Source organism: Alligator sinensis, unplaced genomic scaffold (genome assembly GCF_000455745.1).
Source record: "Alligator sinensis unplaced genomic scaffold, ASM45574v1 scaffold505_1, whole genome shotgun sequence".
NCBI classification, from domain to species: domain Eukaryota; kingdom Metazoa; phylum Chordata; order Crocodylia; family Alligatoridae; genus Alligator; species Alligator sinensis.
The window spans coordinates 1216685-1241583 of NW_005841940.1; the positions used below are offsets into that span (position 1 = coordinate 1216685).

Consider the following 24899-nt stretch of genomic DNA (forward strand, 5'->3'; position numbering starts at 1 on the left):
AGCCGACAACAGAGCCGGCAGCAAAGCCGGCAGTGAAACCGGCGGCAACGTTAGCAGCAGAGCCGGCCAGGAAGCTGAGTATAGTGCCAGCAGCAGGACCAGCTGGGGAGCCAGCAGTGCAGTCAGCCGCAGAGGTGGAGGTGGGCGTAACGCTGACAGGGGGAAACAGCAGCTGCACCCGCAGCGGAGCCACCGGCAGAATCTGTGGAGGATCTAGAGAAGAGGTAACAGTGGGGCGGGTCCAACGGGGCCCCGTTGGGCTGCAATAAGGGACGGATGAAGATCCGAAGCAGGGCCGGACAGTGGACCTTCGCGGCCCCAGCAGCCGTGGGAAGAGTCGAGGATTCGACATCCCAGCGGGTGAGCCGCCTGGGCGGTGGGGCCCGAGCCCAGGGCAAAGCACGAGGCTCAGGGGCCAGAGGCACCCTTGTGGGCCTCCCGGCCCATTAGCTTAGGAACCCCAGTTAGCTTGGTGGTGGTGTAGGCACATACCGTCACAGGGTGGTTAGATTAGGGCGTTAGGGAGCAGTAGTGGAAGGGCCAGGCCGACGGTCCTCGCGGGCCATACACCGGACCTGAAGACCCAGACGCACGGCTGGCAGGCTGCGGGCAGGAGCGGGGAAGAAGCCAAGGACACCAAAGAGGCCTGAAGACCGATAGCCCAAGGTGGCGAGTGGCCGGGGGGTAGGGAAGGTTGGAGCCCCGAGAGTGCCTGCTGGGAGACGTGACAACCCTGGAGGCTGCCCCGAGGGGGAACCCCTCCACTGAGATAACATCCCAAGTTGTGGCAGGTGAGTTAAGGGGACCCCCTGACATCAGCAGGGGTAGCCTGTGGGGTCCACCTGCAAGCCCAGGGCAGACACGATCACTAGTCCGGGTGAAGGTCGCGCGGGAGCGTCTACTGGAACCGAGGTGGGCACAACTCTCATAGCCATTCCGCAGTTAGCTTCTTCACAGACATGCTGTTGCAAAATTCAGGATTACTTCACTTCGTGAACTATTTGATTTCAAAATTAAATCCCTTTTATTTCAGGATAGTGTCCATATGGACCTCTCTTCTGAAATGGCTAATCCACTCAGTTTCCCTGTATAGGCTAGCTCTTAACTTCTTTTTTATTGATTGCTTCTTGAGTGACATGGCTGTTGTATGATATGACATTCTTGTTGATTAGTTGAGCCTTATAGATCTTAACTCTGTTTTCTCTTCCCTTTCATTTTGATTAGAAAGGAGCAGCCATGAAGGGTTTGCAGATGGCTGGTCCAATTTCCACCCACTCTCTGGAGCAGCCTGGACCTCCTATTGGGAAGAAAGGAACCTCAGCACTCTCTGCCCTGCTGGAGATGGAAGCCAGTCAGAAGTAAGCCTGAATGCTTCAGTTACATAATCAGCTGTTAAACACCCATGCCATGTAGATGCCACCTGCTCAAACAAGACAACTGTCTTATCCTACTTCCTTGATGTGGTTGTAATGGTGGTGAAATGCCAGCCCTTTTGAAAGGGAGTTGGCATGTTTTGTTTGTACAAACACAGTGATAGATTGGGATTGGGAAAGAAGCAAAGAGGTTGGAGAGTGTTAGTTTTTAATAACTTACAAAGAGATCATTACCATGACACCTGGATGCATTGCAAATTAAATACAAATACATCAATGGGGCATTCAAGGTCTTGGATGCCTTGCATATGAAATACACATTTTTATAACCGTTCTTTTTGGGTATCAGAGCTCAGTCTTCCTCCAGATTAACTGTTTGCCTTCTAGGAGGGAAATCAGGAAAATAGGGGAGGAGGAGGAGGTGGAAGACAACATCTTATTAAATTTAAGCTGGTAGCGTCTTGGCTAAAAGGTTGAGCCTTGTCCCATAGTCCAAAAAGATAATAGATTTAGGTACTAGGAGTTCAGAGGAAAAGAACTCTGCATTTGCACTTTCCAAGCCCACAGATAGGGGAGAGCACAGTATGGGTTTACTTGGTGTGCAAAGTGGTTTATACAAACCTAAATATTTTAGAGTCTAACAATACATGAGTGGTATTGAACATCAAGTCTCAAGCGCACTTTCATTCCAGTGAATGGTGTTCAAATTTGTTTCATGGATGTAATATTGCTGTTCTCTTTTTTTTTGACTGTTCTGAGGATATTAAACACAATATGTATGTGAATGCATATAAAATATCAAGAGAGCTAGCATCACCCCCAGTCATTTCACTCCGTAATACAATAATTCAGACTAAGCTATTTGCAAACCTTTTACTGATGACGCTTTATCTTGTGTCCAAATTGTCCAGCTAGGGACTGACAGCCATAGCTTCTCCAGTAAAGTAGCGCACTGGAGTGCTGCATGAGAGGGGCAGTCTCTAAGATAATCAGGTGCTAAAATATGGGGAACTTTGTAGATTAAAACCAAGACCTTGAATGCCCCATTGATGTATTTGTTGAACCTCCTGCTTAAAGATACTTGAATATTCAAAAGGTTCATTGTGAACTGAAACACTTCAGGGAAGGTGGCAGCAGGAAAGTTATTTTAAGTCAGAAATATAACCTTTGGGGGAAGGAGACTAAACAGGGAATCGCAGATGTGGTCCCAGTTTGTACATTATGATGACACCGCAGTCTGTTCTGCTCTTGGTGCTGTGGGTGGATTTCTGAGTAATTCCCATTGTCATGGACATTCTAATTCCTTTGTTAACTCCCACTCATGCTAATCAGAGTTACACATACACACGCTTTCATGCAAGTTCCCACACATTAAGGAGAGAATTGATTCAAGCCTTTATGCAGGTGATGCCATCTAGGAGCTGAGTTGTATGAAAGGATTTTTAAAGCCACAGTTCATAGACTATGCAGGGAGGTTACTGGTAAGCTTTGAGAGCTTCCTCCAATCTCTGTTGGAACAGTCATAGTGTGTTTCCTTCTCTGATGAAAAAAACATGTTTATGGTGAGTTGTCAGCTACCACCAGCAGCATAGCTGTACCAGTACTAATGCTCTGGTTTATTAGACACCGCTTATGCTGGTATGATGGAATTTACCTTAGGGTGGCTTGTCTTAATTGGAAACCAAAGTGACCTGCACTGTTGTCAGTCACGTCTGCGCAAGGGAGTCTCACTAGTGCATTTGCTTTCGTAGGTAAAACCTCAGTATGGACAAGGCCTCAGCTGTCTATGGTCTCATCGTGCTTGCTTTGTACACTGTAGTTCATTTCACTTGAAATAACAGTGTTCCTTCCTTCTGTATCTGAATGTTTGTTTCCAACTGAAAGCTCATATTACAGATTAATCAGAAATAGTTAAGCGATCTGTGTAGACTCAAATGCCATTTTCTTCTTAAAATCAGAACCCTTTTTGATGCTTATTAGAGTGAAAATGTCTTTTAGCTCCCCTCATAAGGCAGAATAGTCACATTTTAGGCTATGTTTACCCTTAGATGCTTCTCCCACGATAGCTGTAAAGGCCAACGATGTGAAGAGCCCTCACTTCTTCCCAGAGTCATTATGTCAGGTGAAGACTGTAGTACAGACACATTATATCAATGCATTTTATCATTGTTTTACTGGTTAGCTTGTTTTTGCTCATGGGGATGTCTGTACTATACTAACATAAGGTGCAGCCTTGCCCATTGTAAGGGCATTCCCATTTGAAGAGTTGCACTTGTACATCATCCCAGCAGTTGCTATGCTGGTAAAGCCTGCCTAGTGTTGAGATGGTTTTGTGAACTATAGTGCCACTCTGTTTCTGCGAATCCATGTGGAAAGTGCTCTGCATGAGCTAAGAGCGTGTGCAGCCTTTACCTAAAAGTGTCTTTGTACAAAGGCTAAACATTGAGGCTAAGGAGTTGTATTACTAGCAGGACTTTAGGGAAGATTCTGAGTAAATGCCAAGACTGCTGGTACTACATGTAGCCTTGAGAGCAAAAACTTATTTCCAGGGGTGTTGGTGCTAAGTGTACCAAAGGAAACCTGTGAACATATGTTGTGGAAAAAAGCTTTATGGGTTTCCTCACCTTTATTTTAGGACATTGGGGGAGCAGCAAGCAGCAATGCTTGCTGGGAAGAGCTCTGCACAACCTACTGAGAGTGGGAGCATTGCCATCACACCCACCTACATGGACAGCCCTCGCAAGGTAAATTCTCTCTTATCCTGTCTTTTGTTGCTAATTCCAGAAGAAAATCTCTCAAATAAGGGAAAAGCTTTTCAAAGCAATTTCCTCAGACCTGTGATGTCATGTTTTTTTAAGCCATCTGTGTGTGTTGGGGCTGCGCTTCACCTCAGATGTCCTTATAACCCCTCATCTAAATGCATAAAGAGATGCAGAGGCCCAAACATCTCTGGCTTTATTGGCTGTTGTAACAAGGCAGAATCCCAGCACTGTGTGCCTGCTTCTCAGTGCACTCTTACTTGCTAGATAGCCTTATTCCCCTGCAGGTAGTGGTCTTGATTTTTATTTTAGTCAGGATCTGGTTTCAAGTTAGGAAACACCTTATTTTCCTATAGGGGCTCAAGCAAAGTGGCAGGAACCAAGGCACAGGTAATGTCTGACTCCACTGTCAGTTCAAATCTGAAGGTGCAGCCAACAGCTTAAGAAGAGTCCCTATGGTGTCTCAGGACCAACTGTTAAGAGTGTGCTGGTGGTACTCTAAAACTGCAGAGGGAAAGTGGGGCGGAGGGATGGCAGGAGGCTGCTGTGGGTCTGACTCTGGCCCTGACCTGAGCTCAGGGCCAGAGTCAGAGCTGCAACAGCTGCCTGTCCTGACCCCTCCCCACCTTCTTCCTAGGCAAATATAAAACTAAGGGCTTTTTACCCCATGCTGATTGGAGGAAGACGCCTCATCTTGTATTCATGTAGATATGGTAGTTCAAGAACTCTGCTCTTATTGCAAAGAAACCTCTATTTGCATTGGGAACTTGTAGATTCTTTCTCTACTGAAAAAGGGGGAAGGGATGGGACTTTCTGTAAATGAAGAGAGTAGAGAGTTAAGTTTGTCTGAAGACCTTTGGACCCTAATTTTTGCTTTAAGAACTCATAGCTGAACTGCCTATACTTCTGTACACTGCTCTTCCTCTGTTAAACAAACCCCACACTTTTAGCACCAGTAACACTGCTGAGGATTTCACAAAGGGCAAGGGGGAGGCACCATGCACAACATATGGAAGAAGGAAAAACTTGGCTCTCTGTCAGCATATTCTGCTTACTGAACTGGTACCGCGTTTTGTTACAGACTGCAGAGTATATCTTGTTCTCTACGTAAATGCTATTGGCAATAACTGAAAAACTAGGTTAAAACTTGGTCTGAAGGGCAGGTTTAATGTAGAGTCTAAATGAGCATATCTGCTGTTGGCAGAGCTTGGACACTTCAGTAATGAGTACTTTTAAAAAGGTTTTATTTGTGTTTCCAAGGTAATGGCTTATATTTAAATGGAAGATTCCAGATGCTGTTGAACCTCATTAACCAACATCAAACTCACTCAATCTTTGCTTAGAATAGGCTTTAGCCTACTAGGACACTCAGGCTTATGCATCACAAATGACCTAGGGCTCAGAGTCCTTCACCTGACTTGTAAGATATCCCTATTGCTACTCTGGAAATCCACAACCCACAGGCTGGCTGACACTACTACGGCTGTGTGTTATGTCATGCAGAGCAAGATCATCTATCAAGAGGCCATTCAGCTCTGAAGTTTGGTGCATTCTGAGGCAGAACTACATTAGTGGCCCCACACTTTTTCCTGGCTTCAGAGCACCTAACCAATCAAGTTGGTAGGCAGTTTAAGATGAGAAGCTAACTGGGTACACAGCCTAATTGGGCAAACACAGTTATTTGTAAAGTTTCTTGCTCTAGCTTTGGCCTTTGAAGGCACCAGTCACCAGCCATGCTCCCAAACCCACTAGGCTGTCAGATATGTAATCACACCATGCAGTCTCTGGAAACATAAGTCTTCTGCGTATATATCCTCAGCTTAGTGACTGCAAACCAATAGATGGTTTTGCCTAAAGAAGCCTGTAAAAATGAGAGTGGGAGAGAGAGAATCTAGTTAAATCCATTACCCCATCCTATATGGCAAGACTTGCCACAAATCCTTGAATAGTAGCAGGGAGACGTTGGTACTGCATATGAGTAGGAGGGGAATGCAGAATGGGGAGGGTCTTTTTAATTGTTTGTGTTTTGAAATTGCTGACATAACATGTCCACAGTGAATTTTTCTCTTTCCCTCATACCATAATAGAATTTGCAGCTGAGAAGAGAATACATCCTGAAAGGAGTTTCTCGCCACTCCCTTTTGTCATTTGAGTGACTAATGAGATAGACAGAACCAGGATGATTTTTTAAAGTTGCCATTGCATCCTGCTGTTCTGGAGGTTATGAATCGTTTCACAGCCTTCGCAGTTCCATGAAATGAAAACCAGTACACTTCTAATCTTGAATGTTTCTCCCTGCAATGGAAGGCTGTGCTCTGAGCTGGCCCCTAATCACACTGTGATGCTCTGTAATGAGTACCTGGGACATGTCTGCTAAGGAGAGACAGAGAGAGAGAGAAAGAACTGATGCTCTGCATTCTGATATGTCTGCTTTTCTGGGTTCGTTTGGGTTCCTAACTCCTCTGATGCCTTCCTCCCTGTGGTGATTGCACAATGCTTTCTTTTGCTTTTCTTCCGATACTTGTTCCTGTCGCTGCTGCCACCACTGCTCCTACTTCTCCTGATGCCTTCAGGATGGGGCCTTCTTTATGGAGTTTGTTCGCAGCCCACGCACAGCTTCAACCTTCTATCCACAGGTCAGTTTGGCATTGGCTTTTACCATTGCTGGTATATGGACTTGCACAATATTGTGCCCTTGACCTTAAATCTGGGGATGTTAAGCATAGGCTAGCTCCCAGTTATACTCATTGATTTCCAGTGAGGACAGTACTGTTAGTGATTCACTGCAGTAAAAGGAGAGTAATCAATATGTAAAAGATTGATTGGTGGTGCATGCACTGGTTTCTTTTCACAACTCTATATTTGTATTGTGTTTTAGATATTGGTGTACCCTGCACTGTTTTTCTTGGCAAGCCTCTTGCCAAATACTGAACATCGATCAAATTTTCAATAAGTTCCTGTTTTTTACCACCTCTCATTAAATCAAGGTAGCAACAGCCCATATTTATCTAATTCTCAGCCAAGTTTCTCCTGCAGAATCTGTCTTCATAATTGATACTGTGGAGATTGAGATGTGACCTTAGGATTCTTAAGTGACTGAGGGCTGGAAACATTGTATAATTTATCTTGATCTTATCAGGTAGTCATGGCAGATGTAGTTTATATGCTCCTTGGTACCCCCACCTAAGGTTGGTTATAGGATAGTGTATTCTTGGCGTGTGCTAGCCTAAACCAGCTCTAGGGAGGGGTAGGATTTGGCTGTAGCTTCAGTATGGAGCATCTGCCACTTTCTGGCTGTGGAGAAAGAACACCGTTTGCAGTATGTGAGAACTTAGATGGTGGGAGTGAGAAGTATGACATAGGATAACAGGGCCTCGTAGTCTAGTTGTCCTTCTCCTTCAGGCTGCCTGCCTTGGCCAGCTGTGTGCCTTCAGAGACAGGCCTGTACTGTGGAATCACAAAGGCAAATCAGCTCTAATTTTATACCTATTTCAGTTTGTCTCTGCTGTTTCACATGCCTCCCTCACACTTCTGTAATGTAGCTTTTACATAATGTGCCTTTCCTAAGCCATACATGTAAATGGCAGATGGTAATTACAGCCTGTCTTTTGCTGAATCTTTCAGCATTCCTCTTCTTTCTGAAAAGGTTTTTTGTTAATTTTTGCTAACTATTCAGTGTGCCGTGGGATAGTACAAGTGTTTTCATGGGAGGAAAGTGTTCTGTAGTCTTGCTCAGTGACGTAGCTGTGGGTGACTGCCAATCAGTCCCTTGATACTACCTTAAGAAATCAAAGGAAGATGGTTTTGAGAGAGAGAGGTCTTTTCATATTAAGAAACCTGAACTCCCTCTGGTGAATTCATGTACTCCAGTCTCAGAGTAAGAGGTGGAGGCGGGGTTTACTTGCACTTTTTTGTTGTTTTTTCCCCAATCGTTTCCCACTTTCTTTTAGTGACTAGTGTTTCTCTTCTGTCAGCCATGTGTCTTTGTGGTGGCACTTCCTTGTAAGTCTTAATGCTTTTGATTTTGAAAATACCAGGACTGTTACCTGACCAACAGTTCTTTCAGTGATGCGGATCTGGGCCATTTCGGGGTACTAGCTCATTCTGGAGTTGTCAGTAGTTGTGCCCCAAGCAGGACTATATTTGCCTTTTGCATGTGTGCATGGTTGTCTGAAGTATTGTTCATCAGTGAAAGGAACATGAGATGCAGGGCTGATGAGAGGACTAGTGGATATGCAAGATGGACTGTGTTGTGAATTGCATAACAATGTTATGTCATGTTCTCTGCAGGTGTCTGTAGATCAAACAGCTCCTGCTACCTTAGATGGCAGTACATTGATAAGCACAGGCCAATCAGCTGAGAGGTGCAGTGCCCAGGCCCTAGGAAGTTCCCAGAATATAGGAGACCAAGGATATGCTACAACTGGTTCAGCCGAGAACAGGTGAGAAAAGCACAGCAGTTCTGCACTGATTTTTGTTCATTGTGGTCTGCTTTCTGGTAAGATGGGGCTATTTAGCACAAACAGCATCAGACAGCATATGTGACTTGTACTATGATTGTCAGCCCTGGAAGGTACATGTCACATGCAGACCTTGTGCCAGGACTTTCAGATGCAGAATGCTCTCTTTGGATAATCATCCTAAAAACAGCCTCAGTCTTGTTCTCCAAGCCTGAATAGACCTGGAGCCTGTCTTCCCCTTTCCCTAAAAGAGTCTCATCCTTCCACAATGGATCTTTGAGATCCATTAGTGGAACACTGTGAGCAAGCGGTGATTTGAATAAACATGGAAATAAGTGTCTTTTTTGCTTGCAGGAAAAAAATGGTACCATTGGATAAAAGTGGGTTGATGGCATCAGTGGGATTCCATTATGGTGCTGAAACACTGTGCAGGAAGCAGTGTTAAAAATAAATTGTTTGCACCTGTTTCTCAGGCTTGTTTATTATGCAAGTCAAAAACAAGCTAGCTTTAAAAATGCATGCTCTCTGTTCTACCTGCACTTCAGCATATCAAATAGATTTGTGCAGTATGAATACAGCTGGCTTAGGAATATGCTTATAGTTTAGAAAAGAATTGGCCCAAGGCCTTAACATATTCTTCTTTACATGACTGAAAGGGATAGAGAGGGAACAGCCATTACTGGGAAGAGAAGGGGCAGCAGTTCTCTTTTAGCAACTACTGTGGTTATAAAACACACTTTCATTACATTACTTTTCAGCTCCCAGCAGTGTTCTGTGAACTCACTAACTTCTTCGTCCACTCTGATTGAAATTCTTGAAGCCATGAAGCATCCCACGTAAGTTCTGAATCAAAACTGGACTGGGGCTTTGGAGAAAGACCTTAGGAGTAAAGGATGAACGCTCAGTATAGCAGTTATAACCCATCCTCAGGGCCGTCCCTGGGGGAGGATGAATCGGGGCAACCACCCCGGACCCCATGCTTTGTGGGGCCCCGTGGAGCCAGACGGAGCAGCAGCGGCACAGAGCTGTGTGAAGCGGTGGCTCGGCGTCCAGTCGCTTGCTACTACTGCCTGCCCCCCCAGCTGCCACCACGGCAGCTTCTTCATGTCCAGGGCCTGTGGGATTGGAGAGGGGGTGGGGCCCTACATGGGCTGATTTGTCCTGCTCAGGTTGCCTCTGTCCATCCTAGAATGGCTTTTCTTTGGCAGTGTTTGTGGTATTCATTTCCAGCCCCTCCCAGCAGGGGTGTCTAGAAATCGGGGTACAAATGGCTGTGTAGATTTCAATTTCTATGGTCCCAGCCTTAGTGAAGTAGTTTGAGGGAGTAACCTAGGAATACTCTCCTGTGTAAAAGTTAAGCTTCTGCTTTTTCAAACTTTTTTGTTTCCCTCTTTGGGCTCTAGTACAGGGATCCAGCTGCTTTCCGAACAGAAAGGCCTCTCCCCATACTCTTTCATCAGTGCTGAAGTTGTCCATTGGCTTGTGAACAATGTGGAAGGAGCACAGACTCAGGCAATGGCTATTGATATCATGCAGGTAAGTGAACTGACCAAAGGAGCAGAGGCAGTGCCAGAAATATCCTATTCACTGGGGAAGGCATAAGCCTTGGGGAAGCTGCAGTGTAAATCTCTCTCTATTCCTGCTCTTGTCTATTATTGTGTAGTAATAGTAGCAGGGGGAGCATGGCCTTCTGTCAGCAGAATTCTATACTCCCTCACAATGCAGAGCATTAGCTTGCAATAGAGGCTGCGGCTACATTAGCATTCAATTTGCAACTCATCCAATTGCCCTTTGATAGAGGCTGGGTAAAATATTTTCTTGGAGGTGTAATTTTGGATATCCTGTTACTGAACAGCTTGCCAACATGCAGCAGAAGTTGCATTATTTTCCTTGCTAATATGACAGGTTAAAAGTTATACTATGCCTTGGCTCATGGGGACCAAAAGCTCTGATTTAATTAAAAGTGTAGGTCACTGTGATAGGATTGCATTTTGTTGCATCAGCTACTTTTGATACTACAGGTGTGTGATGAAAATGATCATTGTAAGCATATTTTGCTCATGAATACGCACAAGCTATATGCAATACATAAGTTATGCATTGGCCTTTTCTCTGCCAAGGGGGGAAGACGAGGAATAATGGGCACAAACTGATAGAAGATTGCTTCAGACTGTACATAAGGAAAAACTTCTTTACAAGTTGAGTGCCAAGGATCTGGAACAGGCTCCCTGAGAGGTGGTAGAGTTACCCACCCTGGCAATCTTCAAAAAGTGGCTTGACGCCCACCTTGTTGGTGTTATCTGACCCCAGCAGTCTTTCCTGCCCAAGTGCAGGGGGACTGGACCCGATGATCTTGTAAGGTCCTTTCCAGCCCCTAACATCTATGAATGTGTTAGGGGTAGTCTTTGAGGCTTAGAAATGCTCTAGAATTCTCTTCCCTTCCTTTGATTTCAGAGCAGCAAGCAGGGAGGATTTTAAAACACTTCTGATTTCTGAAACCACATCCTAGCTATTGCAGCTTTCTTAAAACCCATGTGTAAGAAAGGCATCCAAATAAGAGGGCAGCATTCTTAAACCTCAACTGAAGTACAGCAAAGGAATACTAATCTGGACAGGAAAGGGAGGGAACTAAAAAGACAAAAGGGCATTTTATCTGGGAGGTAAAGATTTGGGTGGATTCTTATTCACCACTAGTCTGCTAAACATTTAAAATGTCATGTTGCATCTCCCATATTTGCAGGTCAGGTGACATGTACATTGAATCTCTCCAAGGGAAGACCCATTTTTCTAATGTCTTATTCCCCTCTGAGCCCCCTTCACACTGTTGAAAAAGCATGTTTTCTTTTGTGTTTGACTTCTTAGAAAATGCTGGATGAGCAGTTGATCGTCCATGCGTCCGGAGAGGCCTTGCGCACCTTCATCTATGGGTTTTATTTTTACAAGATTGTCGTTGATAAAGAGCCAGACAGAGGTCAGATTCTCATGTTCCTACAGAACTAAAAACAATGGTCTGTCCCATTGCTGTCAGCACAGACAGTTAGCATTGCCAGTTATGTTGTAGGTGTTGCAGAAGAAGTGCATCCTTGGAAGGAAGTTGAAAGAGTTGTGAGGAGTAGCCATAAATGAAGATCATTGTGGGTTAATTTCTAAGGGGATCCAAAGAGAGATCGCTAGACTTCATACATTGAATTTAAAAAAACATTAATTTTAGGGACAGATGTAATCTGATGCTTCTATCCTCCCTCTTTTGAAAAGCTCCACACACTTCTCCTTCAATTGTTGGCTGATAGGGTGAGGTTTGATCAAAGAACAGGTGTGAGATCTTTGTGTTCTCTCAGTCTAGGCCAGGAGCAGGTAAAATACGGCCCGTGGCCTGGATTTGGCCCACCAGGTGATTCTACCCGACCTGCGGGGCCCCTAAAAATTAGAAAATGAATTATTATCTGCCTGTGGCTGCCTGTCAAAGATGGGAAGGCACCAGCAGCAGGAGGACCCAGGAGGAGCTGGTGGCAGAACCTAGGGGCAGCAGCACCAAGGCCTGCCTAGCCCTGCCCCACCCTCAGCCAGAAGCTTCTGCCTAGCAGAGGCTTCTGGCCTGGCAGCCATGGGGATGTTCCCCACCTCCCTCCATCTGAGAGTGGAAACTCAGAAAAGAATGGGTGGGGGATGCTGGTGCACCAGGAGCCAGCTCGGCCTGGCCAGCACCACACAGTTTCTGACTGCATGGCCAGGACTGCAGGATGCAGCAGGAGCCAGCTGGGAACTGTGGGGGCCTGACTGGGTGGGTCTGGCTGCTGCTACATCCTGCACTTCTGACCAGACAGCTGGGAACCACAAGGTGCTAGACCAGCAGGTGGGGGGAAAGCAGTGGTGATGGGAAGAGGGTCGGGGGGCAAGCGGCAGCGAGCGGACGGGCAGGAGCACAGGGTGTCGGGGCCAGGGCCAGTGGCAGCAGGAGCCAGCTGGGTACTTCAGGGGCTGAGCTGGCTCCTGTTGCATCCTGCAGTTCTGGCTATGCAGCTGGGAACTGCAAGCTGCTAGAGCAATGGGTGGGAGCGGGGGAGCAGTGACGGCAGGTGGAAAAGAGGAGAAGCAGCAGGGGAAGGGCAGCAGCGGCAGGCGGCGTGGTGAGGAAGTGGCAGTGGGCGGGCGGAAGCACAGGGCCCGTGCTGGTGCCCAGGGTGGGGAGGCAGGAATTTGGAGCCCAGGCTGGCAAGAGCTTTATGGCACCAGGCTGGCTCCATCCTCCCTTTTTGCCTGTGTCCCAGCCACATGCAGTCCTGGGGCTTACCAGGACCACACACCACTGGGGCTCTCCACCTGCCATGGGCCATGAGCACCAAGGCCTCACTGCCTGCTGCTGCTGGTGGTAGCAGGGGCTGTGCACAATGAGGGAGAGGGCATGTGTTGCGGGGGAGGAGGGAGCTCTTTGTAGGTGGGGTACCACATATGTATCCACCCCCCCTTGCATCACCATACATGCACCCACATCCCCTATGCACACCCCACACCTCCTCACACACCCCAGCCACCCTCCTTCTCCACACATGCCACAACCCCCTCAACACACATTCACAGTCCCTGACGAACCCCATGCCCACACATACACCCACACCTATCCACCCCCCCACAAACCCCACACATCATTTTAAGCTTCATTTTAAACTATTATACAATCACCGCTTCATTTTAAGCTGTTATGCAATCACTTCTATGTACACTATGCAAACACAATCAGGACAAAAATATTTTTTGAATTCAAATTAACATGGTGTGTGATTTTTAATTTAGGAGGTTTTTTGGGTTCCAAGACGCTGAACCCCCTGACCAAAATGAGTACTTCCAGGGGTAAGGGGAGGGACTTCTGGTGGCAGGGGTTAGGGGGCAGGACTTCTGGTTCCAAGATGGCGACCAGGGCGTGGGGCATCTGTCAAGGGGTGGGGCTACCCTTGTGGCCTTTGACAGCTTGCCAAAACTTGTTAAGTCGCCCTCCAGCCAAAATAATTGCCCGCCCCTGGTCTAATCTATAGAAATGCCAGAAGGTAATGGTAGCTTTGTGTGTCAAGAGGATCTTGTTCCTAGCTGTTTAGTCCTTCCCTTTTGCCTTCATCCAGTAGGTATGCAGCAGCCTCCCATGTGGCACACAGCAGCAATGGATGACTTCTCTGCCTTCCAGAGGAAGTGGTTTGAGGTGGCATTTGTGGCAGAAGAACTCTTGCACTCAGAAATCCCAGCATTCCTCCTACCTTGGCTTCCCAGCCGTCCAGCCTCCTATGCAAGTAGGCACAGTTCCTTTAGCCGCAGTTTCGGAGGACGGAGCCAGGCAGCTGCACTATTAGGTAGATGCACAACACAGGTGACATCTGGGGAAGTACAAGGGGATAGTTTGAAGAGGGGAGAGTGGCCAACCCAAGGGTATGATTTCACGTGGACCAGTAGCAAAGTCGCATCTCATACTGGCCTTACGTGTGTCATGCAGATGGTCTTGTTCTCATGTCTCCAGGGTGTGTTTCACTGGCTGAGAGGGACAATCTGTGCTTGTTCTTACCTGAAGGCAATAAAAACATTAAATATTTCCACCATCCCCTGGAGCTGGAGGAAGACGTGATACGGACCTCCTGTCTCCTCGCTGAATCGAGGTCTCTTTAGTTCTTGCTGTGCACAAAGTGATGACAATAACAGCAGCAGATCTCCACTTAACAGGTCTAATGTCCCTGAACAACTGCTCTTGTTGGCAAGAGTCCTGCTGTTACCTGTCTCGGTAACATGGGGCGTATGTGATGTACCAGTTGGGAATACTACTAATACTAATCGAGGCTGCCATTTTAATAACCAGAGAGAGCCTCTGGATCTGGTATGAACTAATAAGGAAACTAAAGTGAATTGACATGGTATGGGGCAGGGACTTGCTTTGGCATGGTGGATGTGGGGGAGCTATGTATTCATATGCCAGCCACTACTCTGTGGTAAGTGAGAGCTGAACTAGCTCTATTTGATTCAAGTTAAGTTGTCCATATTTAGCTTTCACTTTTCAACTTTTATGTGAATAGTTACCATGAGTCATCTGCTTTGTGATAGACCCCAGTCCCCTGTTAACTCACTTCGATTTGATTATCTATTCCCTCATAGCTTGCAAAAGATCCCAACAGTGAAAGAGCCAGAGTTTGAATAGAGAACCTCAGGACATGCAGTAAGGGGATGACGTTGCATATCTTTCTCAAAACCTTGCACTTCTTATTGGAGTGCCAGGAAAACCTAACGGTGCCTTTTCTGCCACTACCAGCCAGTGAAATGCATCGGCTGTATGTCTTTCTGTGTGCTTTGTTGTCTTCTCATTTATTTCCAGGCCAGCTTGAGTCACTTGCTCCTGCCATATGCTGTACCTCCCCTGTAAAACATGCCAGAGGAATTCTTGCTTTTGAACTGTAACTTCAGGCTTATAAGATGCATCTGAAACTCCTTTATCAAAGAAAATCTGCAGTGGTATTTTGTTTCATATCTGACAACTCTGACAAGAAGCAATAAGCTGGTGTCTTATGCTGTAGCTGCATCTTTTAAACCTAAAGGTATGGTGATTTGTGCACCTCTGAAAGCCTCGTTTGAAGAGGAACAGCACAAGAAACTAAAAAAAGGGAGATGGGGGGGAAGGCTGGAAACTGAAAAATTCATTTGGGCAGGAGGTTTTTTTTCTTGTTATCTCCCCCTCTTTACCACGTGATAAATTATTTTGGCCTGCACCCAGCCTTTTTACCATAACTGTTGTGTTAAATGAACCTGAGCTCAGGCTACCACAAAGGTGATGTGAGGCCCCCAGGGCACGGCCTGGCCTCTGTCACCATCTCACTGTGTAAATCATTTTCCTCCTCTGCATCTGTTTCCCCACCCCTGTAAAATGGGGATAATTATTCCTTAACCAGCTTGGCTTTCCTTGATTGACAAGTAACTCAGTCATGTTGTCCATTATGGTTTGTTCAAAAGGATGATGGAATTTTCTTGCAGGAAACAGTATGGCATTTCTTTTCAGAGAGGAGGAAGGTTCTGTGCCACTTCTGTGCTGTTCCTCATTTTAAACATTCCAAAAATGTCACCAGCATATCTGAGGCAGGAAGCTTTACTAAACCCAGATGACATCCGGTCCACGTGACTTCATTGGTTCCCCTCTTGCCTTTGGTTGGCTGTTTTTGATTTCTTCCCCCTTCCCCCACCTTCCCTAAGTGTCAGCCTGTGATGTGAAAACGGCATGCAAGTGTTGGGAGCTCTGGAACAAGCTCTGTGTACCCCCAAATCCGTATCCTTGTCCACTTCCCTATGACTTGCCCAGTTATCATTCCCTTCCCTATGGAAATCCAATCTGTGATGTACCTAATCATGTTCCTTTTGATTTATAGCAATGCATGCACTAGCACTTGTAGCCATGTACATAGTGTAGTCCATGGTTGGAGAATAACCTGTCTGCTCCTCTCCGGTGTTCATAATGTCATTAGTTAAATAATCAGTGATACAAGACACAATTGGGAACCAGGTGAGTTCTCTGAAAATCAGGCAAGTGCATGGAAAGAGTCTTGTTTACAAAAGAGCATCTGAGTGATGTTCTCCAAGTTGGTCCCAAACGCCTGTTTTTATTAGCATTTCTGTCATGTTCTTTTGTCAAGCTACAGTAATAGCAGTATCACAGTAATCCAGCATCACGGAGAACCATTTCCAGCCAAATTATAGTAGAAGGAAAGGTGGGAGTTCTTTGTCTATTTTGGAGACAGACTTCAAACCTCAGTTGGGTCCATTGGGATGCTGATGTTAGATGCATGCACTGCACCTTCCCTCTAAGAAAACCACAGAATGATTAATGCACCACAGTTCAAAATGCACAGATCAGGAAATGCTAAAGTGAGGGTTCCTGCAGTAGTGTTATGGCCCTAATGTACATCCTCAGCATTTTATGTTTAGCATTTAACGGTATGGAGGTGTATTAAACTATCCATTTAATCAGAAATGCAAGAAGCAGCAGTTTAACTTATGGGGCAGGACACTGGACCTGGGAGTCAGGAGACCTGAGTACTAGTCCTGGCTTTGCCATGAATCTGTTGTGTGACCTTAGGCAAGGTCCTTTCCATTCTATCTCTGTTTCCCCTCCCACTCTATTTAGACTGAAATCTGTTTGAGGCAAGAATTGGTATTTGCACTGTGCTAGTGGAGTACCTCAAACAGGGAGGCACTAATTTTGATTGGGGATCTCTAAGCACTACTGCAGTGCTAATAACAGGATATAAAACGCTGTCAGTGCAATAATCAAGAGAGAACATTGCTGCAGGAACCTGAACTTTTAGATTTTCTTGCCTTTTTAACAATGGAAATATGTGCAGCTTTAACTGTGCAATAATGCCAGGTGGCTTTTTGGGGTTGGGGAGATGCATTTAATTCCTGATTTATTTTTGCTTTTGTAAACCATGAAATACTTCTCTCCTGATCTGACCTTCTATGGAGACATCTGAACAGCATTAGAATTGATTTGGAGTGCATTACCGGGTGTATTTTAGATCTCTGCCTTCCCCTTTTTCCCACATTGTAGTGTTTTTTGTCTGGTACTGCTAAATTGTGGCTTAGGCCCATTTTCAATGAGTAGGTCCTGGGTCTGACTCATGCTCTAGGTCAGAGAATGGCCTTTTGCCTCAGTTTAGATGTCACTTAGATAATGTTTCAGGAGGGAGGAAGCCCTCAGGTGGGTAGAATTTTTTTCTTCTGTTTGTGCTTGTCATCTAGCCCAGCCTGTGTTGTGTTGACCAGGAAGTGCAAAAGGGGGAACCAATCCATGCCAGAACGCTCATAGTCTGACTTTTTTCCTTTCCTTCTCTTCTGGATACATTTATTTTTAACCCTCCTACTGACTCCCACCTGTGTAGCTGCCACAGTGCCTGAACAACGCACAGTGACACTGGATGTCGATGTGAATAACCGCACTGACCGCTTGGAGTGGTGCAGCTGTTATTACCATGGCAATTTCTCCTTGAATGCTGCCTTCGAGATCAAATTACATTGGATGGCAGTGACAGCAGCAGTCCTTTTTGAGATGGTAAGGGCTCTTGTGGCCTGAATGGCCAAAGAGTTGTCAGGTTGCCTTGACATGCATGTCCCCTACTCGGTGGACCAGGGTAAAGCAATACATATGAAGCTAATGAGAAGTGCATATGCTAGTAGAAGATGCTGTGCAGTGATGCTGGCATTTATTTTGATGAGCAGTTTTGCTCAGTACTTTCATTATAGTGCATGTGTGCTTCTGTGAGGAGCTCTGTCACTTCTAGGTATAATTGCATGTGATTGTGTGTGTGTGTGTGTGTGTGTGTGCGCGCACGCGCGTGTGTGTGTGTGTATTGAGTGAGTCATTCTACTTGAGAAGTAGTGGTCTTCTGCTTCTGAGGGGTTAAATTTACCCTGTGTACCCATTCACAAGACCTGTGCTTCATGTAAGTCCAACTGGAGTAGCACATAGGCCTCATGCTGGTTCTCTGCACAGGAGTAAATCTCATCCCTTGTGTCTTGGATTTTTAAAGTGGAAATAAGTTAAATATTTTTTACAGAGATTTATATGCAGGCTGCCTGCTGTCCCAGTCCAGCCACAAGTCTGTTTAGAAACCCACGAAAATGCTAGGAATAAAAAATGCAAGAAAAATCTCTATATTTGTTTAATTTTTTCTTTACGTTTTTAATGGGGCAGCTTGTATATGAAGGCTGGCATTTATAAATTCGAAGCTGTTTAACATGTGGCCTATTAGCACTAGTCAAATATGTCCCCTTCCACTGAAAGTTTTGTTCATATCTTTCCAGGTAAGCAGCAGTGTTTAGCTATTCAGAATAAGTGAGCTGGATCAGTTCCTGGAGAATGTCCCATTTAAAGTACTTTCTGATTTATGTTAATGTTAGAGTGATGTTGTGGCCATGTTTGTCCAGAAATTATACAAGAGGCAAGAATTTTCGGGGCGTGATGTCTTTGATTCAACTAGTTGCCTGGTTAGGATAGAATTAGACAAGACTTTGAATGCAAGACATTTAATTTCTGCAATCCTGTGCTGCTTTGCTTACGAAGATGATTGTGTGCTCAGGATGCAAGGCAAGCAAAGCCCTTGATGGCTGAGCACAGCTGATTATTCTTGGTAAGACCACTTGCTCCTCTGCACATAAGTACTGTTCTTCATGTGTCTATTGCTGAAACCCTTTCAGGTTCAGGGTTGGCATCGGAAAGCCACTTCCTGTGGCTTCTTGCTGGTTCCAGTCCTAGAGGGTCCATTTGCGTTGCCCAGTTACCTGTATGGAGACCCACTCCGAGCACAGCTGTTCATCCCACTCAATGTTAGCTGCTTGTTAAAGGAGGGCAGTGAACATCTATTTGATGGTAAGAAGTGTTCCTCTGCTTCCCCTGGGTAACTTCCTACAGATACAGCTCTCGCTGAGCTGCACAGCTGGCATAACGGAAATGCACCTGCCATTCTCCCACTTGCTGGATAAGATGCCAGCTATTCCATTTTCTCACTTCCACTGTCAAGAACACAGCCCCTTCAGCACATGGAGGAAAGCTCTGTAACACAGGCAGTAGGTAGTGCTATTGCACTGGCTTGTCACCAAGAAGTGCGTTGACAGGGAGGGTTGTGTGCTGCTCATTCTCCTGTGCTGCTGTACTAGATGCCCCCAGAAAAACTGTATCAAGTTGCTAATTGTGTCATTTTGTAAAACTACCAAAGCCCATTCTGGCTACAGCTCCTGTCTCACTTGTTAGCCATCTTGCATTTGTATCCTGCACCTGTTCATATCTCTCCTTCTCTGAAGTTATACTGGGTAGACTTTCATGATTGGCATCCTCTTTTTTGTTGCCATGGTTACCTCAGGATAAGAGTGTTTGCACATGAGATTAAGGGCTAGAAACTGCAGTCAGTTCTTTTTTGTGCAGCATGACCTCTGCCTTCCCAATGACACTATTGCGATAAGCCTCAGTTGTGAGGTGTCCCCAGAGATCAGAGCTCAGTCATTCCCAGCACAGAGGTGCGTAGTACAGATGGTGCAGACGGACGACCTGAAAAGGGACACTGATTACAATTTAAACAAAAAGACGATTCTGTTGTTTCACTAACACTCTCCCCAGAGTCTGGCTGTACAGGTAGAAAGGGTGATAAGTCCTCTGAGTGCTATAGGGCATGGGTAGCTCCATTGACTCTGCATAGGTTGTTTTCAGGGCTGAGATGTTCACTGATGGTCATAATCAATTTTTCCTTGACTTTCCTCCCCTTAATTAATGTATATTTTGTATTTGGGGTTAACAGATTCTCAGGGAGGGGGTGGTTGACCTTAAATGCACCCTATTCTGCAACCCAGCCAAAAAAATTAAAGTTGTAAATATACCCAGAATGGGCATCACAAGCATGTAAGCTTGTACTCTAATGGTCACAGGGACTATAAAAACCACAACACCCTTCCTTCACACCACATGTGTTTCTTCCCTATTCCTCAGTGTTTCCAAAACCCAATCTAAGAGTCAACAGATGGATTAATTATTGGTATCTTTAAAAATGCCTCCTTAATAGTCTGTTGGCCATTGAGGGAAATTGCTGGAAGCAAAAACAGATTATAGGAGGAGGCTTAAAGGGGAAGGGAAGTACACAGGAGCCCTCATGGCTTAGTAAAAACTAAATGGTTCTAGGTAACTTTTGCCTGGTTCTCATTTCAGGTTTTGAACCTGAAACTTACTGGGATCGCATGCATCTACTCCAGGAGGCAATTGCATACAGGTAGGTTCAGAGCAAGGTGAGTAAGAGTTAAATCCATCCTCAGATAGGGTGATGGTGAGAGTGTGGTTGTACACTTGGATACTGGAGCTTTCAGGCAGTACTGTCGAGGCTGAGACCCTGGCTATGTGCCATCTGCTTCCATTAAGCCCTCTGTGAAAGATACTTGGTTAATTAGAATGTCTTCTGATGTTTGTGTGTGGGAGGCAGCGTAGATGAAGTACATTTGGATGAAGTATGTTTGGCTTGAGATGTGGGAGGAATACTTCACCTGATCTGGATGTGACAAGTGATTGATAATGATAGTGTGACAGGGATATGAGACCTAGAGAGGAGGCTGGGAACAAGTTGAGAAGGAACTCCTGGAATTCTTCTGAACTGTCCTTTGTGTGAGAAGGATTTATCTGCCCTCTGTACGATCCTTGACTGCCAGTTTGTTTCACAATGCTGCTCCTGGGCTCTTTATTCATTGTGCAGAATCTGGATTTTGGATCTGTCTAACATGAGAACGTTTTCATCAGACTACAATGTGTAGAGCAGTGTTCTCAACCTTTTTAGAGTCAGGGCGCCCTTCCACAACTCTTTTTTCAATGTGGTGGCATCACCAGTTGAGATCCATTGTTGATGTTGCCTCAACTTACTTCAGTGCTTTTCAACCAGGTACTGCTGCCTCCAGGTAAAGCCGTCCTATGCACTGGGAAAGGCTGCAGCACATACATATCCTTCTGTATTGAGGTTCTAAAGCAGCAAGGCAGTGGCCTTATGCAGCAGCCCTTCCTAATATGAACCTTTACAGCATCTCCTGGAAATAAAGGCATGCAGGGCAGGTGGAACTGTCCTGTGCTTCTCTGTTTCTGGGAGGGTGCTGAATGGGGGTGTTGAGGATGGAAAGTTTGCAACACAGACCAACTCCCCTGTCTGCTTTAGGGTTATTAGAGAGCCCAAATGGGGAAGGAGTGCGTGCGTGTGGCAGTTTTACCTGGCTGTTGTGGCACCTCTCATGGAGGTCGTAGTACTTCAGGGTACTGTGGCGGTCTGGTTGAGAACTACTGCTGTAGAGGGATGAGCATTCCTAGAGCAGTCCTGGCAGGCTGGCTGGAAGGTCCCTGTGCAGTACTGTCCAGTCTGTACAAGCAATACTTAAGGCTTGAAACAGCCTTAGGAAATGCTCTGTTCTGTAGTCGTTCCTAATATGTATACAAGGGGTAGGCAACCCTTGGCGCACATGTCAGAGTGTGGCACACATGTCAGAGTGTGGCATGTGAAGGCATTTTGCTTGGCACTTGCACCTTGGGGAGGGGGCCAGGACTGCACTATCACAACAAGGATCGGGCCCCTTGTAGCTCCCCAGTTGTCTGCACCTAGCACGCCAACATCTTACAAGTTGAGGTTGCAGGTGTTTTTGGCACTCTGTCCAAAAACATTGTCAACCTCTGGTATATACAATGGGGGCCTTTTAACACAGACTACTGGGTAGCACCCTAAACTAGTCCATTGGTTCCCCTGTTCCATGCAGAGACTAACTTTGTGTTCCAAAACCTGCACCCAGCACTCAAGGTCAGACATGTTTTTTTTCACTTTCTGCCCACTTGCTTTCAGTGATGTGTAGTAGTGGTGTAAGTGAGCACTGGGAAGTTCCTTCTTTCAGTAGAGTAACTACGGGGGCATAGTTCTCTTTCTGCCTTCTTTTCCCTCGTATGCACTCTTCCCCTATGCTGTAAGTTCACTTCTTCTAATGCTTGTTTCCTCAGATTTGGATTTGTGCAGGATAAATACTCAGCCTCTGCATTCAACTTTCCAGCCGAGAACAAGCCCCAGTACATCCATGTCACGGGTGAGTAATACTTGGCAGGCAGTGGGGTCATGGAGATTATAGATAGGCAAGGGAACCATTTTACTCTCCTAGTTTGTGTTCTCTGTCAGTGGCACTGATCTTCATAATATTACCAATCAGCTAAAAAAAAGCTGTCTCAGCTAGGGCAAGGTGTCTGTAGCTTACAGAAGACAGTGGAGAGACAAATAATAACCTCAGATAAGCACAAAACTTCAGTAATTTTTGTCACTAGTGAAAAACAGGAGGTTGAACAGGAAACTTTAAGTAGTTCCCGAAACTTTTATATCCAGGAGACACTGAAAAATAAACCAAAGTTCTGAGCATACCTGGAGCAGGTAGTCTCATCTCAAAGATCACAACTTTAGGGAAAAATTATCTTCTTCCTCCTCCCTCCTCTCCCCTCCCTCCACCCACTGATGGGGACACCCTAACTGTAAAATTCAGGAGTCCACATGAACCCCCTACTGACCTTCACTAATTGTGATGATGTATTGGTGCTATTTAATTAAGCTTCATGCATTGTTTCTCAGCCTCTTGAAGACTCAGGACAAGCGTAGTGGCTTCTTAACCTGGCAGGGGATATACCATCTATGTGTCCATGAAGGCAGTTTTCCTGAACCGCACCACAGCAGAACTGCTCTTCTGGCATGGTTCAGTACCCACCGAGGTGTAGTGGCTTTAAGCCCAGTTTATGGAAATGGGAGTCTCCTCCCTAGCTTGCTTCGAGGTCCTTATGGCTAAGGGCCAGCAAAACTCGGGACATCTGAACTCCAAGCCTCCGGGCTTCAGCCTGCAAGTAGGATGCCTGCCAAAGGATTTGGAGACATCTGAAGCCCCAGGTGTGGGTGGAGGATGTTTGCTGGTAGTAGGGCCATTTATGGTTCTGGACTCAGATATGGATTTAGTTTTGGCTAATTTAGCCTTGGATACAAATTAAAAAAAAAAAGAAGTTATATCACAATGAAATGACAATGCTGTTGGGAAGTTTGCTGAGGCTTGGGCAGGGAGGCAGCAGGAAAACTGAGTTACTGATGGCCCTTAGTCGGGGTTGGAGATTGCTCTGAAGTTAGAAAGAATGAGATGGAAGCAACAACTTTTCTTCCCTCACTCTCAGTGCAAAGGGCTCTGCTCTCAAAATATGGAAGTTGTTTCCCCCAAGGGAATAAAGAGCCTCTAGAGAGACCTCAGCCTTGCAGGTGTCTGGGCAAAGCAAAGTTCTCCTTTACCTGGGCCAGGTCACAGATTTAAACCCCTGCCTGTTTCTCTCAGGGACTGTGTTTCTGCAGCTGCCTTACTCCAAGCGGAAATTCTCTGGGCAGCAGCGGCGGCGGCGCAACTCCACCAGCTCAGCCAATCAGAACATGTTCTGTGAGGAGCGTGTAGGATACAACTGGGCCTACAATACCATGCTGACCAAAACATGGAGGTCCAGCGCCACCGGGGATGAGAAGTTCGCCGATCGGTTGCTGAAGGACTTCACGGACTTCTGTTGGAACAAAGACAACCGGCTTGTCCAGTTCTGGACAGACTGTCTAGATAAGATGCATGCTAGTGCACCCTGAGACCAGAGTGCATCTGTAAGAGAAAAGTAACGGCTTGGTCAGGTGGTAAAGAGCTAGATGCAGAGAAGTCAGAAAAGGCTTCTATTAGGATGAATTAATGCTGAAACCCAGAGGGGCCTGACTAGTATTTACTGTTGATATTCAACAGAAGCTGATTGGGCTCTTGGGAGAGTAAGTTGGCATCTTGTCCCTTCAATATTCATCCGCTGGAGAGAGTCCCTCCTGCTTCAAGTAGGTGCAGCTCCTGCTTGACAAAACTTCAGCTAAGCGGAGCAGAGGCAAACACTATGAGAGCACCCGTCATTTGAAGCAAGTGTTACAGGGAAGGGTTGTAATCCACGTTTGCTCTGTGAAAATGATCAGGGACTGTAAGTCTGTGGTATTCCTGGCAAAACCCTACCCTTGTCCTCTTTGGTGTGGACATAGTTGTATGCATATGTAAAATAAAATGTACAGTGTGCTCATGCTCTGTGTTTATACATGTAAATATATTAAATGAAAATGCAGAAAGTCAAAGGTGAAATGTTCTGCCCAAAGCCCAGGGTGCACAGAAGCAGACATGAGGGAGCCTTGCCTGAAGGAACACGTCTCTTATGACCAGCCTTGCCTCTGCAGAGGTCATGGTTATGTCCGGTTTGCACTGAATTGGGCTCTGTGTCCTTCAAACTTCCAGGATTTGCTGTCCCAAACTCTGAAGCCCGAGAAAGGTACCTTGTTGCTCCAAAAGCAAGAAGCTAGTGATTGCCCCTCAGCTGCAGGCCACCATTCACATTCGTGGAGAAATCAGAACAGCCCAACTTAAAGTGCACTAGCTGAGCACGACGTGGGGTAGCATTTGATAGCCAGGGCTGGGGTTTAGGTGGCTGCTCCCCCGTGGGGCCCTGGTCCTGTCTGAGGAGGCAAGACAGGCTCCGCTGGGCTGAATCCATCTGCGCCTCCCGCAGCGAGGAGCTGAGCTCTGGTCTCCCTGGGGTGGGGGGAGGAACCCCTTTCACTGCCCGTCCCTGAACCCTCCCTGGCTGGAGGGGATCCCGCAGGCTCCAGCGAGCGCTCGGGCGGGCTGCAGGGGGCCCCGCTGGCGGGAGGAGCGGAGCCCGGAGCGGCGGATCCGTCCGGCCCTCGGCTCGCTGCAGGCGCCGGGCG

The 24899-nt window shown here is 46.2% G+C and overlaps 1 protein-coding gene across 10 annotated transcripts in view; it reads left to right on the plus strand.

Moving 5' to 3' along the window:
- The window catches only part of DEPDC5 (DEP domain containing 5), an 85163-nt gene extending 60943 nt beyond the window's left edge, over window positions 1-24220 (plus strand). For 4 of the 10 annotated variants that reach the window (XM_025199280.1, XM_014518134.2, XM_006019862.3 and 1 more), the window contains exons 30-42: window positions 1225-1358; window positions 4009-4117; window positions 6706-6768; window positions 8423-8574; window positions 9351-9428; window positions 9996-10128; window positions 11455-11563; window positions 13707-13931; window positions 17490-17659; window positions 18805-18976; window positions 20303-20363; window positions 22112-22194; window positions 23464-24220. In XM_025199280.1, coding sequence (XP_025055065.1) covers window positions 1225-1358; window positions 4009-4117; window positions 6706-6768; window positions 8423-8574; window positions 9351-9428; window positions 9996-10128; window positions 11455-11563; window positions 13707-13931; window positions 17490-17659; window positions 18805-18976; window positions 20303-20363; window positions 22112-22194; window positions 23464-23756 — 1782 coding nt within the window. In that variant the 3' untranslated portion in view covers window positions 23757-24220. The remainder of the gene's footprint in view (window positions 1-1224; window positions 1359-4008; window positions 4118-6705; window positions 6769-8422; window positions 8575-9350; window positions 9429-9995; window positions 10129-11454; window positions 11564-13706; window positions 13932-17489; window positions 17660-18804; window positions 18977-20302; window positions 20364-22111; window positions 22195-23463) is intronic. The other 6 variants (XM_025199282.1, XM_014518135.2, XM_014518136.2 and 3 more) reach the window with 3 other exon arrangements.
- The last annotated feature ends 679 nt before the right edge of the window (window positions 24221-24899 follow it).